Consider the following 19837-nt stretch of genomic DNA (forward strand, 5'->3'; position numbering starts at 1 on the left):
TCATTTCATTATCTCATAATCATATAACATTGATTAAATATATGAATTGAATATCATATATTCATTATGCCTTCAGGCTTTACTCTCTAGGTTGGCAATCTTCCTACCTCTCATACAAATCTCTAGACACAATGAAAGATACTCCTATTTAATGATACTAAAGCTAGCAATTATTTATTATCTACCTGCGTTAGCCATCCAAAGATGTTTTGATACCAATTTGTCATCACCAATCATAATGTTTTAGAGGTTGTTTTGATTGGTTACTTATTATTTTTATCTCAGGAAGAATGATGGGTTGTTAGTGCCAAGTATTAACTTCTAATAAGCATGGATGGCCATAAACTAATACGCCTTCATGATTCACAAGTTGGCAAGATGCTAGCTCTGACACCACTTGTAATGTCCCATGTCCCAACCTTTCATAATTCGTCTTATATTTCTAAATTGGACTTTAGTGGACCAATTCAATATCTTTTGTTGTATGTCTTATTGGTGTTTAAATTTCCTTTATATACTTTTTTATGATAAAAGGGTGTGTTTTTTCATTGATTTTATTATTATTCATCAATATATTTATTATTATATTTATATTAATATATTAATGTATTATTAATATTGATACTATTATATTTGTAGAATTTATGTATACTATAATTTGTATATGCTAATATTATTATATTTTAAGATCAATTATATATTATTTTATTTTATTGATTTTTTGTATGTTTATATATGGGTGTAAATATATATTATCTATAATAGCTTATATTTTAGTTCAGTGTTATCATTTTTTATTATTCTAGTTATATTATAATAGCATATTATCCTAATATATTGATTTATATATATATATATATAAAACAAAGACTACCAAATCATAAAGAAAGGAAAGGCATATTAATATGGGGGGCGTCAAAAGACAGAAAATACAACGTAAAAAAGAAATATGATATGATAATTAACTCTCAGCAATGGCACGAGATTGAGATTCCACTAAATTTATGCCAAGTAAGGCATGGCTCCCTAAACCAGGAATTTTTTTATAGGCAGCCCTTCAGAATAGAATATTAACGGAGGACCGATTTACAAAGATGGGGTTTGAGGGACCATCTAGGTGCCCCTTATGTGAAAAAGAATCAGAAACAGCAGAACACTTACTATTTAATTGTCCATACACAAAAGAAGGTTGGGCATGGCTATGTCAAAAACTAAATTGGCAATCAACACTTCCAAATACACTATTGGAACACCTAATAAGTTGGCCCAAAAATGAAAGACAGAGAGTTTATAATAATCTTTGGTTCATATCACCCTCAATGTTACTATGGGAAATTTGGAAAGAAAGAAACAAAAGAATATATTGTAATACAGCCATGGAGATCCCTTCCCTCATTAATAAAATAGAGGCAAGTATTATAGAATTTGCAAACAACAACTTAAGGAACTCTTACAAAGAAGAAGGAACATTAATAGACTGGGATGCAGAGATGTGGCATAATTGGACTAACCTTATTAATCCACAGTTATTATATTCCAAAGCAAATAAGATGGCTAGAGCAGAATGCAAATGGATCGCGCCACCCCCTAATTGGGTAAAATTGAATTTTGATGGTGCCTCTATAGGAAATCAAGGTAAAGCAGGATTAGGATGCATCATACATTCAAAAAAAGGCCTATGCCTTGTTAAAAGAGCAAAACCATTAGGGGATATTTCAAATAACCAAAGCAGAAATGGAAGCCCTAATAGAAGGTCTAAGCATATGCAAAAATCTGAGGATTTCGAAACTAATAATAGAAGGAGATTCGCAAATCATCTTAAATGCTATCAGAAAGGTAAGCACAGCTAATTGGCAACTACAGTCTAAATTAGAATACGCAATAACAACACTCAAGTCATTTGAGGAGGTATTGATAAAACACATTTTTCAGGAAGGAAACAAAGAAGCCAATCAACTAGCTAACCTAGGAGCTGATGGGGAGGATAAATTGACCATAAATTCATTGGTACAGAATAAGGATTGACATTAGTCTTAAAAATTAAGGATTAAAACCATTCCCCCAAATAAAGTCTATAGCTTAATACCATATATTTTTAAGAATAATGTATTCTTTAAAATTCCCTTTAGAATAAATAGGAGCAAACAACAACAATGCTTATGTATAAAATCTTCCTTTTCCTTAGACCTTATATTGAAATGATGATCATCCCATAAGCTAAAAGATTTAATTTCCAAGACTACTTCTTAACATATAATGAAAGACCTCAAATAGGCTCTAGATGAACAACTATTACATCTAACATATGGCAACCATCTATGTTATCCTAACAGTTATTAAGAATATATGTTTAAGATTCTTGGTTTTAATGATATAAATGTTTACTAACAATGATCTTGGCCAAGATGAGTCCTGTTGCAGCATCCCTCAAATTAGGGAAAGGAGGAATCACTATCCATTTATTACAAGTCTGCGAAGCCTTATTAACAACTTGGACAAAATAGACCCTAATCACTAACAAGGAAAGGAAGGTATAGACTGCTTTAGATCATCGGAAAGCTTTGAAGCAACAACAATGGAGGATAATTTAGAATACAAATGAACATGATTTATTCAATGTATAAGTAGAAAAATCATAAAGGATGGCATACCCTCCTGAATCTTCTTAAAGAAAGGGAAGGACTGATTTAGGGGGGGGGAGTATCCCCCCCCAAATCCCTTTGATAAATATCGAAGGCAATTGTAAAATCTCATTTACAGGATATTAACGTCCCAACAACATTGGGTGTTTTCTTCCCCATTCTTTTTCCCTTAGTGCCTGCACTCTGAACGGGAAAAAATATTTGTTAACATTTAAATATAATATATAGGGCATTATGCTTTTTAACAATCAAAAAAAAATAGATGCTAGTATTTATATTATCATAATGGTTTAGTATTATTGTATAATCCTTATTTTTTAAAAGCCTATTTTGAAATCGGGGGCATCACAGTGTGTATGGTCCACGGTGTCAACAAAATGTGTTCATATATTGCCTCTACCAAAGCACCTGCAAACTTTTCTGTTTTCCAAAATCATTTGGACCTCATTTGCGTTACCCACCATTTCTACAAAATCAATGCAAGTCCTAGAAATAAACTCTACATCTTTCATTTACCCTTCACAGTCAACCATCCTCAAAAATATTGCCCACTTGAGGGACACCGCAATAACATTGATCAATGGATAGTGTTTGCAATCTTTCCATCCATTGAAAGCAATAGACACACTTGTTTAAATCCAAAAATATCTAATTGATTTCAATCGGGCCTCTACAAATATCCTCTCTTTTGCAATAAGGTGGTATGCACCATTTCATACACAGCACTTTTAAAACTAGGTGTGGAGGTGCACTATTTACTCCTGACACCATGTCTCGCCAATATGATAATCCAACCAAGTTTAATGGACAACCATTGGCTTAGAGGCAACATACAATTTTTCTACCACGAAATCTCTTGCCTCCATTTTAAAATGCCCTCTCCAATGGAGCTCTCTTGCAAGTGGGGACTCTTCATATTTATCTTCCGTTGAGGGCATAGGTAAACAGGTATGTTTTGGAGGCCCCAACAATCTAAGAGTTCAGTGTCATGGTTTTTTTCTTTCTGGAACTAAACCAGTTTTTTTCTTTTAGCTATCAATTTGCCAACAGCTTCTTGTTCTTTAACAAATCCTTCTATTTTCTTAGGAGACAACCCCTTCTTATCTAGGCCCTCACACATATTAATCCCTTCGCCACCAAGGCCCATAAAATAAAGTTTCACTCAGTAATAAGAGCTATTATATTGTACATTACAAAATAACACTTCAAATAAATCCCCCACCTCTAGGAACTTGTTAAATTCTTGTGGTATGTCTCCATAAAGGGGATTTTTATCAATTTTAAATTTTGACTTCCCATCCCACCCACTATATAGATTTTTCCTTGCATGAGAACTCCAATAAAACCCTAATTATTCAACAAAAAATATACATTATCAACTAGCCACACATGTATATTTAATTGCAGTTACTATGGCGATGCTTACAATCATATATTAAGTTAATATATTTTTGGCTTTACCACATAATCTGATCATATATGAGAAATTTATCTTTATGTCATCGTAAAATGTTTAATTTATGATAAAATGGTCTTTGTGACACTGACTACAGATTAATAAAACAATAAATTTGTTATTATTTATGTCCCTGTTACATTTCATGACAGTCAACACCACTAGTTAAGTATAACAAAATAAACATTTGATCTTTGTTTCTTTTGTCATTATTGTGTTGTATTATCTTTGTTCCCTTCATAAGACATGAGTATTGCATCTTAAGACCTGACTACTTCTGAAGATCTTCTGCTCAAATATGTTGATGGAAATCAAACTCCACAAGAGGAAGGAGAACTCGTAGATATTATGTGAATTCATATGATGTGGGAATCAGGCAATTAAACAACGGACTCATCATAGCTTTACAAGACATAGTTATTTCATTCCATCACTTTATTAGACATCTAAAATAAGCACGTATACTCCTAGCAGGGGACTAGAGGAATATCTGGTGCACTGCTTATGCTAGTTAATGCACTGAGTTATTTTCAGAATCCAACTAACTAGGCAAACTAAACAGCAATGGTTGCAAAGGCACTGTCAAAACATTGAGACTCAAGATGTGTCCTTAGTAACATTAGAAATTGTGTCCCGTGGTAAGAATTATTACATTATAAAACAATACTAACTTATATTTCGAAAGGGAAGGGGAATAAATGCCATGAAGGCTCCAACACAGTTATTAGGTGATTCATAATAAGAATGATTTTGTCCATCAAATAGGGATGTCAGATGTTAAGTCTATAATCCTGTTACCTGCAATCCATCTCTTAATATTGCATCATGTCCATATTTCTGAGCCAACTCGTATAGAACCTGTAAAACAAAAGACCAATGAATGTGTCACATCAGCCATTGATATAGTGTATTGATCAAACATCTAAGTATTGTTAGGATCCATCCCATTGCTGGGATTTATACAGCAATGATTCAACTTAAAAGCAACACACCTCACTAACAAAATAGGGTGCATGCCATGGTCCAGACACACCTTGCCCATTTGAACCCATGAAAAGAATCTCACAGAGAGCCTCTTCTGCCATTTCCGGATGCAAGAAACCAGCTTCAACCATCCTCCTTAATGTCCTTCCCTGGGGCTTTTTCCCCCTGTGACAATAGCATTTAGATAACACTAGTACAGGAGATCATAAAAAGAAGTTAATGGAATATCATCACCATACAACTCAGTAATTATGACAAACTAGGAACAGCCACAGGTTAGTGGACATTTGATATAAGACAATCCATGAAAAGGGGATTGCATATATTAATTATTTAACAGAAGAATAAAATCCTCGAGGAAACAACTTAAGGAAAGGCATGCACATTTCTTGTAAAGTTGAAAAACCTGCTAGGGTCCCTATATGGAGAAAGAAGCTCTGGTGCTGGTATGATGCCGGTTAACATAGCACACTCTCCCAATGTAAGAAGGGAAGGGTGCTTTCCAAAATAGAATGCTGAGGCTCTTTCTATTCCGTAAATACCATGACCCCAATAAATCTACAAAATATATATCAGTAACAATTCCATAAAATTAGATAGCCTTTATATTTAAACAGAAAGTTTATAGAACATTTAATCAAGTTTCGTCTAGAATAAATTATGCAAGACTGATATGAATATTCCATAGCACAAATTATCTTCAATAATACTTTTACAGAAAAACTTAACCAAATACCAAAGAAAAATGTTAACCAATCTTATCTAAATCCAAACTAGAACTCCATAGCATATATAATATTCAAGAATAGTTTAAAAACTTAAGAAAATACAAAACGAAAAACATTAACCAATCTTATTTCATAGAAAACTTGGGCTATTCATCTTAACTAGATAATGAACACAAACCATGTCTTGAAAAAGTATGACAAATACAATGATTTAGAACACTTTCAAAGTGAATTTGCCTTATTATATTTAGGGTTGAGCCACCTCCAAACTTTACCTGATCCCAAACTTCAACTCAGAAAGTAAGTGTGCTCACTGCTAAAAATGGTATTTTGCAAGCCTCCATCCCAAGAAGATAAGTTTGAGAAGCTCCACCCAGTGATTGAATGAATTTCAAAATTTGTTATTGGAATTTGAGGAGCCTAGAGATGGCAGACAAGAAATATGTTGACAAATCATTTTGTAAATTAAGACAGAATGTTAATTTCCTTGGCCTTCAAGAAGTCAAAATTGTTGCCTTCCATGCCCAATCTGTGCTGAAATTTATCTGGCATGATGCACAATCTGTTATCATCCACCATGAGAGAGGGAACGGATGAAATGCAATCCTCATCCATCCCGAATCGAGTAAATATATTAACGCTATAGGTTCCTCCCCATGTAACCGAGTTGTATGGATTATTTTGTAAGTGGAATACAAATCCTTTGGTCTTTGCTCATTATCTGCCCCTAGTGACTATAAAAATAGATCGATCCTTTGGGTATGGCTTACCTCAAATCTTCAAAAAGTCCCTTGGATCTTTATTGCGGACTTTAACATGATTGAATTCAGGGAGGAAAAGATTTCATGTGGAAAGGGATGAGTTGTTCTTTTGGTCAACATTCAAAGTTCTGTTGTTTGTCTTATATTTGCACGATGGAATGGATTTCATCCATTCATCATCTCTATTAATCTCATGTCCCTTTGTTAAATTATAATCACAGATGATAAGACCGATTAAATTGTTTAATTAATGAAATGCATGACTGATAGTTTAATCGGTTCTTAGTTCAACAATAATTATTAATGATAATACATGTTCACCCATTGTTTTATAGCCATCCTCCCGACACTACTTTTCAACACTCCCTCTCAGCTAGGGAGAATATTCTCATATATATGAGTTATAATGTATCCCATGAATGAAAAATACTAACAAACACAAGTGATCATGTAATGTTCCTTGTTGGGAATTCAGTTCAATAATTCTCCATTTAGCTTCTTGCAGACCCAATTCATATATTCTCCGTATCTCTTTAAATGACATTTCTTTGTAATACTTATATCTTATTTCCCATCAGTCATGATTATTCACAATTGAATCGATTATATTGATTATTAATTGATTCCATTTAATATATTTATTTATTAATATATTGTCTCTTTATAAAGATAAAATATTATATTCTATCAATTCATATATGTATGATATTTCTTATAATTATTTGTATTATATCCATATCTATAACTATTTATTATTACTTTTTAGCTTTATTAGGTTGATTATTATTTATTAGATCTTAGTAACATATTATTATATCAATAGTATATTATTATTTATTCTTGAATAGTATATTATCTGTAACTGTTGGGTGGATATTTTGCAACTAACAGTTTTGGGTAAATCCAGTTACAAAATAGGTAGACCAGCCATAGCATGTGAGACAAAGTCTCTCCTACATTAAAGGGAAGGCTCCCCCTTCTCACTGTTCAATGCATCAATTCAAGGTAAAAAGAAATTGAAAGATTTTATAACGGGTGTTACCAATATTCTTTCCTCTTATCTTTCAGAAAAGAATCCACTTACCAACGGAGAGAGTAATGGGCAAGATGAAATTTCTAACTAAACTTCAATCTAGTAGCTGGAAACGATGATACCGATGAACCAACATCAACTCAAAGGCTGATTGAAAGTTTATAGGTTTGGCTCTAAGTCTTGTTTATTTAATTTATAAGAAAAATCACTACCATTGGGATGCAAAGTCTTCCAAAAGTAGATGATTTATATTCTATTTTATAAGAAAAACCTCTATTATTGGGGCACAAAGACTTCCAGAAGTAGGGAAATTCTAACTATTTTTCATGAATTTGAGACGACAATACAAGCTAAGGTCAAAGCTTCTAGTCTATGTATCACCTCAATTGCTCCCAGTCAAAGCTTCGGCTCTGATTGCTTCTAAAATCACTATGCTCTATTATTGAACACAATAATAACATGAATCAAAGACAATAGGCACAAATTATAGTCAAAGCTTCTAATTTGCTCTATCACAATTGCTTTCAATCAAAGCTTTGAATCCAATTGCTTCTTTTTATTCATTCTCCTCCCAAATTTGCACTACACAATCAAAGTTATGCTTGCACAAGTTTGATAGAGCTTTCTTGCATACAGCAAAAGATGACTTTTACAATGGGGGGGCACTCCTTATATAGACAAAGGAGTTGAGAAAAAGATGGAGGAAAAAGTGGGAGCAACTCAACTAATTTTGACCCCGTCTAACTAACAAGAGAGCTTATTCGATTACATGTCATTACACATGTAAGTCGTATTACATGTAATTACACATTTTCATGTAATACATCCTTTTCAATTACGAACATGAAAGAAGAAGAAGAAAGATGGAAGAGAATTGAAACAATCCTAGGGATTGTTCTAGAGGGCCTTGTACTTGGCGATGCTATCCCAAATGATCACAGGATCAGGAGTTCTTGTATTCCGTGCCACTGCATTCACCTTGATAATCATGGTGTTACATCTTTTGATAGCCTCTCACTCTAGTTGATGAATTGTCCATTGTCATTTGAGATCTTGATATGATCAAGCTTTTTCTCGTTCAAGTTATCGTGAATCCTCCTTTGTAGATTGGCACAATCTGGAATCTTTGATACTTTGAAAACCTTCTTGAAGGTGTCCGGATGTAAACTCAGAATAACTTTCTATTAGCACCTTTAACTTCTTTTTTCGAAGAAAAGTGCTTGGCGCATTCCCACACGAACTCAAGTTCTCAGAAAATCATTAGGAAAATGGAGACCAAATGAATAACCGCTTTTTGAGAGCTAAAACAAGTTTTCTTGACAGGATGTCATTGTTCTTTATAGAAATTCTCACATATCTTGACTTGCTACAATATGAAGATGATAACATCTTCCAATGAGATTGAATCAATGAGAACTTTGGGATTTCAGGTACAATGACGAATCCATGAGGGGTGGGTATTCAAAGTATGGATTAGACACTTATAGAACACATATGATGGCTGGAATTGAACAGGAAAGCATATGTGTTTGGATGGAAAGGGCCAAAGCCGGACTTGGAAAGATGGATTGCATGTCGGCAATGATGGGCTTTCATGGGTATGGCCAAGAATGCAAGTTGGGATGCATATGAATGTGTGCAAATCATTACGTTTGACTTTAAAAGTGTGAGCTTTTGTCAAAAACGGGTTTTCAAGATGTCGTACAAAAATTGAATTACATGTATATGTGACACGCAATTGGGAATGAAAAGTGAGATTGCATGTAAATGCAGATGAAAAGTGAGTTTACATGTAATTGCATGCAAAAGATGAGATGCAAAGTGTTGTGACATGAAATGGGAAATTACATGTAATTGCTCTTGAAGTGTAATGGCGGATATGGAAGGAATTAATGCAATGTGCCTTCGCATGTAATGATGAAGGTGGAATGAAAAGATGCACTTGCATCCGTTGATGGAAGATAGAGTGAAGTGAAACATGATCAAGTTCTTGTGAAAGAACTTGCAACTTCTTCCAATAGAAGAAAAACAAGAAAACAAGCAAGCAAACAAGCAAACAAGACAACAAACACAAAAGAAAAACATACCTTCAAACATGTCAACAAGCAAGATATCTCAACATGTAAACTCGAATTTGAAATTGGGGAAAATACCAAAAGTATGAAAATGAGACTATTCATCATTTTTAAAGAGAAAATGCACTTTTCGTGGCATTTATATCAAATTCGATAGCAATCTCTTTAAAAATGATGAATAGTCTCATTTTCATACTTTTGTTATTTTCCCAAATTTCAAATTCGAGTTTGCATGTTGAGGTATCTTGATTGTAGACATGTTTGAAGGTACATTTTTCTTTTGTGTTTGTTATCTTGTTTGCTAGTTTGTTTTCTTGTTTTTCTTCTATTGGAAGAAGTTGCAAGTTCTTTCCCAAGAACTTGATCACCTTTCACTTCACTCTATCTTCCATCAACGAATGCAAGTGCATCTTTTCATTCCACCTTCATCATTACATGCTAAGGCACATTGCATTTATTCCATCCATATCCGCCATTACACTTCATGTGCAACTACATGTAATTTCCCATTTCATGTCACAACACTTTGCATCTCATCATGAAAAGTGCAATGCGGATTGTATGTCAACAAATGTGAAACATCAAGCTAAAACATGCATCAAATCAACAAGATAAGAATGAATTAATTAGCAAAAAAGAAAATGTCCACTTAATTGAAGATTAATATGCCAAAAATGAAGAGAACGAAGTTCCAATTTTGACAAGTTCTCAAACAAACTTGGACCTTTTCAAACTTTCAATGAGGAATAACCAATGAGCAGAAAATGAGGCGTTTTTCATGCTGAATCCCAAAAATGTGGTTGACAATGTTCAGTGCATATAGCATTTTTGGTAAAATGCACATGCTAAACCTGTTTTTGATAAAAATGTGGTTTCCCAAAGGCATTACATCTAGCGTTTTTGTCTTTGGAATGTAAAAAGCCCTCAATGCATTTGTTACATCATGGAAAGCCAAAACGACCCTCCTTGGACCCAAAACATGGATTCAAATGCCCAAATATGGGCATTTTTGGTAAAAAAAAAGTGGTTTTCAATGCTCAAAATGAAACGTTTTTGGGCAAGCAAAATCAATGCCTAAGGCATGAGAATGCTTGGATTTGCAAAAACGCCCCTACAGGAGAAGATTTCATGAGATTTCACTAAGAATCTGAGATCTATATGCAAAAACATGTTCTTAGGAAGCATAAGCATGGAGATTTCTCAAAAACAGGTTTTTTGAAGGTGAATGCGTGCTCTTAGAGACAAAATGCACCTTAGCATGGGTTTATCTATTTGTTTGTGCATTGGGGGAAGTCTTAATAGGCTAACTTAATTGCTTATTCATAATTGGTATATAGGAGAGTGATTTCCTCACTTATATGGTATGGGTGTGGAATGATATGTTATGTATGCGCACCTTCATGCTAGAATATCAAAGGAGATATGGAGGATTGTCAAATGCTTTAAGAAGAGGTATGAGTGGAATCTATTATCATTCCTAGTGGACTTCAAAGGAACTGTTAAGGAAATTGAATAGTTGTTCAGTCAATTCATTCCTTTTGGATTTGTAGATCTTTGAAGGTAGCTTTAACCTTCACCTTGAAGACACTAAGTCTTCTTCATAGTGGATTTAACCTTCATCCTTTGGGTAGTATGATTAGGCAATGAGCCTTTAGTTCTCATCAACTCGTAAAAAGGTTGTGAACCTTTTAACAAGGGTTCAAGTCCTTTAATAGTGATAATTGAACTAAATGCATTATATCGACTCCTAATAGGTTTAGATCCTTTAACAGGGATATGTATATATTAGTACAAGATCTAGTGGGTATCATTCACATTGAGGTTTTCACTTAACATGGTGTGTTTATGGTGTTGGCTTTCTTGTTGTTGAGCATTGTTATATTGTTCATTGGTGATCTGTTTTATAAGTTTGAATTTCAAAGTTATTACTCACAACAGACTCAGCGCCCCCCCCCCCCCCCCCCCCGCCCCCTCCCCCTCTCAGTTGTGAGTTGTTGTTTAATCAATTCATCCCTTTTGGATTTGTAGATCCTTGAAGGTGGCTTTAACCTTCAGATATTGAGTCTTCTTGACAGTGGATTTAACCTTCATCCTTTGGGCAATAACCCAACTACTAATAGGGTTGTGGACCTTTTAACAAGGGTTCAAGTCCTTTAATAAGGACCAGCCCTTTAACATGGACAATCGTACAAAATGCATTATATCCACTCCTAACAAAGCCAAATCCTTCAAGAGTTCAAGTCTTTTAACAGGGACAATTGTACTGAATGCACTGTATGTACTAATATTTATATACTAGTACAAGATCTAGTGGGCACCATCCTCATCGGGGTTTTTTCCTTAACATGACTTTCCTCAAGAACGAAAAATTGTGTTTATGGTGTTGGCTTTGTTGTTGAGGTTATGTTGTTTATTCATGATCAATTTTATAATTTAGAATTTCATAGTTATTACTCATAACTAATTTACCCCCCCCCCCCCCCCAAGTTGTGAGTAGTTGTTCTATAAATTCATCCCTTTTGGATTTTAAGATCCTTGAAGGTGGCTTTAACATTCACCTCTAAGACACTAAGTCCTCTTGACGATAGATTTAACCTTCATCCTTTGGGCAGTGAGCCTTTTGTTCTCATCAACTACTAGTAGGGTTGTGGACCTTTTACTGGGGTTTAAGTCCTTTAATAGGGACTATCCTTTACCATGGACAACTGTACTAAATGCATTGTATCGACTCCTAACAGAGCCAAATCCTTTAACAAGGATATTTATATATCAGCACAAGATCTAGCGGGTATCATCCCCATCGAGGTTTTTTCCTTAATAGAGATTTCCTTGAGAACAAAAAAATGTGTGTTTAGGGTGTTGGCTCTCTTGTTGTTGAGCATTGTTCTATTGTTTATTGGTCATTTGTTTTGTAAGTTTGAATGCCATATTTATTACTCACAACTAATTCAACCCCTCCCCCTCCCTCTCAATTGTGAGTGTTAATGTTTTACCCAAAAGAATAAAGATAAACAGCAATAAGGAAGAACAAAAATAGGGTACAAAAGACACGAGATTATCCTAGGAAACCCCTTACTCTTGAACGGAAAAACCTAGCCACACCACAAAATATCACTTATATTGATAAAAAATGTTCTAGTACAATGCCTTTTTCTTGATCACACGTATACAAAGTAATCACACATATATAAACAAATGAGAAACCCTTCACATCACAACTAAAAGTCTCTTCAATTTCCAAACGGATGCCTCTTCTCATGATACATGACTCTTCATATAATATTATCTCAAATGTTATCATAAATATCTTCTCCAATTGTAAACATATATAGGAATTATCTTAATTTCAATATATATAGCAAAATCAGAGATAAAGATCTCTATCGCATCTACAATCTTCACCACTCCCTCTTAGCAAAAGAGATATCTTTAGAATGGCAAGCAAACATTGCTCTAGTAAAAAGATGGCAATGACAAATTCTCATCACATAAATTCTCATCAAAACATGTTATCTCGGTATAACATAATTCACCATAGTAGCATAAAATCAAAGTCATTTAGTCACACACATGACTTTCACCATATTTGCTCCAAACGGTGGTCCACCATACCTACTCCCAGAGGATCAAACAAGGGCTTTCACCTCGAACTTCTCTTACAAAGAACAACTCATTAATAGCATGAATAAGAATGGAAGAGATTCTCTCTCAACAGAGGCTCCCTCTCACCAAGGACAACTTTGAACGCCACAATAAGATAGCTGATTCCAATTTGACCAATTAGAGAGCTTTAGCAGTTACACTGCCACGTAAGCATGCAAAGAATTAAACGCAATCCTCCCTCCAAATCCATATAGCCTCCCTCTAAATATTAATTCTTGTATATGATCTTTCTTTTTGAATGAAGATATGCATCATCAATTAGGCAGTCTCTCCATTACTTTTTTATGCATCCTACAACCAAGAGGGATCAATGATAAAGTCAACCTATCATGAAGAGAATCAATGTTGAAAACATAAACTATTCCCATATATTCAATAATACTTATCTCTTTGTAATGAGATCTTCGAAAGAAAACTGCTATTTAATATTTGAAACACAAAAAACACAGCTGAGTACCCACACACACTTTATGTTCAGCACGGCAACACTAACGAATGTTGGTTTCATAAGAATACCAAAACGAAAACCAAGATAGATAATGTCTTCAGAGTATTTAAAAAATTATCAAGAAAGAATTGCTAACAAGATGCCACTGCTCGTGCCAAACCAGATATAGGAAAATAAATGACGTGATCAGCTAACGCTAATTTTAGGATTCTTGATAACCATTGTGCAATTGGCCTCTCAACAAGTGAGGAGAGGTCATGATAAACAGGGAACAACCAATGAAGATAAATTTCCAATTTCTAGCGCTCAAATCCCCTAAAATATATGCAAACATACAAAATAAAATGACCCATCCAAAAAATAATTTTGAAACTCTTCTTCATAAAGGTTAAAAAAACGATAACCTTTTTCTCATGCTTCTCTGCTATTTATTTTATTTACATGAAACAAAAACATGGGGAGATCAAACAAAAGAATGAAAAAAAAGACCGGAGGTGAATGGACAAAAGCCAAGAATGACAATAAATCAAACTGACAAAGACTATCATTAATTCAAAACTCGACAACCTCTACAAACAACTAACGAACCCTTAGCAGCTGACTAGGATGATATGAAAGGCAAAGATGGCCGAAAAAATGAAGAGTGCACCATAACCAAGGAAGCGACAATGGTGCCCTATGACAGGGTCATATGGGAGGGAGGGTGGGGGCAAAAACCATAATGAATGAAGAGTCTTTTGGGTATACAATGGCATAAGCTCCTTCACTCAGGGTCACGACATTGACCACTCTTCCTATCTCGAATTTGAGCGGGTCATCTTCATTTCACCTCTTGAAACCGCAGATACAAATGACACAAGAAACCATATAGAAAAAGTTATATTGTCAAGAGAGCATCTACCTAACAATCAAGACAACATTAAAACAAACAAAGCAAAATTGACACTTCCAAATCCAAGCATCAGACATTACGAAAGAAACAATGTGGTACACAAAGTATATATTAATAAAAACATAATGAATCACTAACCAACACCACATCACAATAATTGGTAAACAAAAAGAAAACTCTCGATGCAGTCCAGTCAAAAAATTGAAGATATACGATGACAAGAAGTCATTGAGCAATTGGAGACTCGGTGCAGGTAAAAGAGAAGTAGTTGCGCGATAATGAGAAGGCATGGAGCCAGGAATATCACAATGCCAAAAAACAAATTAGAACAACAAATTTGAATAAAAAAGAGCTCTTGATGGGCCATAGACAAATATTAGAAGAGACTATGATGCATGCAGCAGTAACTAGGAATCAGATGACTCTTGCAGCTATTTACATATAGAGAACAAAGATGTTCAATACAATCTACAATAGAGAAACTAAAACAAGTAAAGCTCCCTTATGAGTTGTTCTCTAACCTAGGATTTGTGTTGTTTATCCACACTGGTTCTAATAACATGTTAATGTTTTGCCCAGAAGAATAAATAAAAAAAGCAATAAGGAAGCACAAAAAAAAGGTACAAAAGACACAAGAGATTATCCTGGGAAAACCCTTCAACTTGAAGGGAAAAACCCAACCACACCACAAAAAATATCACTTTTATTGATAATAAGATGTTCAAGTACAATTCATTTTCTTGATCACACGTAATCCCACATATATAAAGAAATGAGAGACTCTTCGCATCACAACCAAAGGTCTCTTCAATTCCAAAAAATGAGTCTCTTCATATTTCCAAACGCATGCCTCTTTGCATGACTCTTCATATAATATTATCTCAAATATTATCATAAATATCTTCTCCAACTTTAAACACAATATATAGGAATTATCTTCATTTCAATATATATAGCAAAATCGGAGATAATGATCTCTATTGCAGCTAAAATCTTCAACAGTGAGGTGTGGACTTTTTTATTAACGGAAACAATGCAAGACAATAAGAAAATTAGGAGGCTGTTATAGTAATATAGGAAGGCGTATCCTACAACATCATGGATGCATACGCTTGCTCAATTATATTTCACAAGAATTTGCTAACTCTAGCACAAATTGGGCATCTTCAAGAGGTCATTCAGGCCATTAGGATCCTGATCCACACTCTCTATAGCTAAAAGAGTGTAACCATTTTTATGATATTAATGAAAGCAAGCTACCCTATCTAGTAGCAATTTGCCTACTAAATAAAAAATGATGAAATAAACTAATAATTGAAAAAGCATTTTACTCAGTTATTCTGATCAGCAGTGTTTAGCACTGAAAAAGCATTCTACTCAGTTATTCTGATCAGCAGTGTTTAGCACTCTACCTCGGGGAGACTTCACAACTCAGTGACCACACTTGTTAGCGTATGGTTCCCCAGAGCCAGGCCTCAAATCAGCTTATCACCGCTTTTTTTTCACCCATGTCACCCTCCAAAGGCATGAAGAGGCTGCTAGCTACACCCGTCTCCAGACATACCAGATCTGTTAGACCTCATTGCAGATTTATCAGACAGCGGCAGCCTATCCCCAGCGTTACTCAAAGACAGGTCCAAACCCCAAGTCTTCCTGGGCCTTATCCTTCAATGATGAATTTCTTTTCTTTGAGAAAGGATAGTTAGTCCTTCTCTTGTCTATTGTTTGTCTCCTTCCTCTGCTTTCTTGTTTGTTCTTTCTCGGACACCATTTGGTGCTCTCATTGGGTTGCTCTTCACCCCTGTTGTACCTTCCAGTCCCTTGGACCCTTTAGCTGGTCTCTTGTTGGACATAAATAACATTATCTTATCTTTACTACCAATTGAATTGATGATAAGAAATATTACAAATTTACAGTAAGCTCACATCTCTAGCATCAAAAATGATGTTGCAAACTTTGAGGGTTCATCCCATAATGTGCTGGTCAAGTGGTGGTGGAGGTGTTGTGGCAATCAAGGTTCAAATCCTCATTGGGCCATTGTGATAGTAGACTTGTGTCTTCTCTAATCCAATGTGCTCACAGGTTTGACCCCCCAACTTTGATGATACACGCAATCTTGTGTATGCTCCATACTCTCAGTAGGCTGGTGAGTTCACAGGTTTGGGTTGTTGGTTGTTCGTGCCAATAGATATCACACATTTTGCCATTGGGTCCCAGCTAAACAACCCATGTAACTTATCAAAAACTAATAATAAGTTTCGGAAACAGAGATCACTTGAAATAGAACTGAAAAAAACTATATTTTTTAGAATATGCTCTTCTCCTTAAAAACGATGACAAGTAGTGTAGGCTTAAAAAAGACTTTTGGATAAGCAGCTTTGGACGATGGCTTTAAACCTTTTTCCTGATCTCCTCAAGGTGGATCTTCAAAAGACACTCTAAATTCCTATATTCTAACAATTCCTCCTTAATGTTTTGAATCTACATATACTTTTCTTTAATTAATTTTCGCTCATCAAAACCTAGCTTCAAAACTTGCAACTCTAAACTATGTTTCGACAAGTCAGTATATTTGTTGTTTGTTCCCTAATTTGCTGATAATGGAGGACTGCTTCCCTAGTACAGAAGGATTGTTGTGCATGGAAAAATGAATCCTTAAAAGCACAATTTTTTACTTCTAAAACAAGTAACAAAGCTTCAAAAGATATCAGTTAACCCTGTTTCAAGCTGCTGTAAAGAAAACTTTTATTATAAGTAGTGCTACAGATTTATTTATAGAAGACTTGCTTTTGAGTTGAAAAGACAAATCTAGTTTAAAGTGGTACCTACCTTAATATGAAGTGCAGAGTCTTCTCCATGTAGGGATCCATTAATAGGAACACTCAATATTCCTCAAGATTGATCAGCAATATTACCATTAACGAGCCTTATTATCTTCTAGCCACTGTTGAGTAGGCCTCATCCGGTGCACACCTTGAAAACAAACTTGATTTGGAATGGGAAGTTTTTATTTAAAACTGTGCCTTATAAAAGGATTCGTTTTGACTTTTAAGAAGAAAAAAATCTTTGATGAGGTGCCCACATATGGCCAGGAATGCACATATACATTGTCCCTTTCTTCTTGACCAACGTGTAATTCACAGTTGCAGTATAAGGTGCACCCTTTTGAAATAGATGCTCTCCAGTATACGATATTTTCACACTTTTTAATTTGAAATCAAATATATTCTTGTATGGTGCACACAAATGCTTTATGCATGCACATATGTAGATGCCCATTGACTCCTTGCACACTATTATGCACATTCACAATTTTTCCCTTGTATGAAAATCATACTCAGCTTCTAATAAGTGCACAACAGTAAATATCAGGCATGGGTTCAACACTAGAAAAAGTTACCTCCAAAGGCACACAAATATTTGAAGTGAGGCACATTTTGATGTTTAAAAAATTGTCTACAATAATTCTAGATGCACGATTGTTCATATCCATGTGAATTTGCTTCTCAAAAGTCTGTTTCTTATGCTTTCAAGCACTCTCTATGTCTGATGCACATTTTGACAAGAAAATTGATTAGCCCCTTTCTATGGTATGTAACTACATGACAATTTACCAACTTGGAGATGTAGAGTGTTTTTCATCTACTCATGCACTGTATGTTAAAAAATATGTAAACTGGTTTGACAAAAACCTGGTCTCCTTTTGAGCAAACACCAATTAACTGGACATGTTATTTTTTATTCAAACTCAGAATTTCTTCCCCTATCATTCTCCTTTACTAAGCATCTTCCATAATTTTTCATGAACAAAACATGACAGACTTGACAAAACAAAAACATGACCATTTGAATTGACAACAGATGAGATTTTAGCATTGGAACTTGACATAATATGAAAAACTAGTATAGGTACACCATACAACACTCCCAATTGTCACATTTGTAAATTTTGAAATGCTAGAATTCCTAGACCAAAATCAGACCTTTGTCACTTCTTTGTCATTTATTTCAAAAATTATTTCACCAAGATTAGAATTTGACACCTGTTTGTCCTTTGGCCATAACTTTCAAGTTCCAGCTCCATTTTCCAGCCTATGAAGCATTGGAAAACACTTTCTGTCGTCTATTGGATGGCATTGATTTGCTTTCTATTAAAATAAAATAAAAAAGAGGAAGAGAAAAAGTACTTCAAAGACCACAAATATGGAAAGAAGAACCAACAAAAAAGGGAGAAATATTCTGTAGGGGTACAACACATATGTATAGCAAGGAGCATATAATAACTTCTCTATGGAAATTTTAACTTTCATGGCAGTACTAAAACAGTATTTACATTTAAAAGAAGCAAAATAATTGCTTACAATCTAATGTTGAGGCCTTAAATGTTACTTCCTCTAAACAAGTACAAATGCTGATATTAATGGACATCCTAAAATGTACTAGTGATGTTCATTAAAAAACAATCTTATATTAGTCATTTTGCAATCCAAGCAATGGTTGACATACATTGACTGCTTGTAGAAAGAGGGAAGCCATGCAATAATTAACATGCATTCTAACTACTAATTATCAATCTAACTTTCATGAGGTTGCAACAGTAACTGAGATTCAGTTGATTCAAATAATTTGAAATATTGATATACAACCAACCTTATTCAAATATGAGAATAGTATGTCCCACTTTGACATGTGTCTCTCCACTAACAAAGCCAAAATCATCTCAACAACCTTTCGTTCCCATTTGCGATCATTAGTAAGAAATACATTCTTCACCAACTGTCAAGGCACAAATGGATATTATATCACTTTTTAAAGGATATGTAGTATGGATGAACAATCAACCAAGTAAGAACCTCAAAACAAAAAAATTTGAATCCCATACTAAGTATCTAACCTTGCTTTATAAACCAAAAGTTTGAAACTAAAAAAAAAATCATCTTGATTGCAAAGGAAGATTATCCCATACAAAGGTCTGAGCTTGGATAGGTGCTAAATGAACAAAGGAGGCTGGTAAAAAGAGATTGTTACATCCCAAAACTTTGCCAGTTTAAATATTTATGTAGCTGATATATATTTCATGTGAATGTCAATTGGTTGGTTAATCAGTTGAATATTATGATCATGTGAAATGGAAATATGGTTGCTCGTTTTGAT

The 19837-nt window shown here is 34.4% G+C and overlaps 1 protein-coding gene across 6 annotated transcripts in view; it reads right to left on the bottom strand.

Annotated features, from left to right (window-relative positions):
• The window catches only part of LOC149534251 (uncharacterized), a 286537-nt gene that overhangs the window by 229626 nt on the left and 37074 nt on the right, over window positions 1-19837 (bottom strand). For all 6 annotated transcript variants that reach the window (XM_089806885.1, XM_089806889.1, XM_089806887.1 and 3 more), the window contains exons 2-5: window positions 19334-19459; window positions 5489-5640; window positions 5091-5247; window positions 4897-4956 (exon numbers count right to left, since the gene is read on the bottom strand). In XM_089806885.1, coding sequence (XP_089663011.1) covers window positions 4897-4956; window positions 5091-5247; window positions 5489-5640; window positions 19334-19459 — 495 coding nt within the window. The remainder of the gene's footprint in view (window positions 1-4896; window positions 4957-5090; window positions 5248-5488; window positions 5641-19333; window positions 19460-19837) is intronic.

Source organism: Cupressus sempervirens, chromosome 10 (assembly GCF_028749045.1).
Source record: "Cupressus sempervirens isolate cs-2001-9-10 chromosome 10, ASM2874904v1, whole genome shotgun sequence".
Classification (NCBI taxonomy): domain Eukaryota; kingdom Viridiplantae; phylum Streptophyta; class Pinopsida; order Cupressales; family Cupressaceae; genus Cupressus; species Cupressus sempervirens.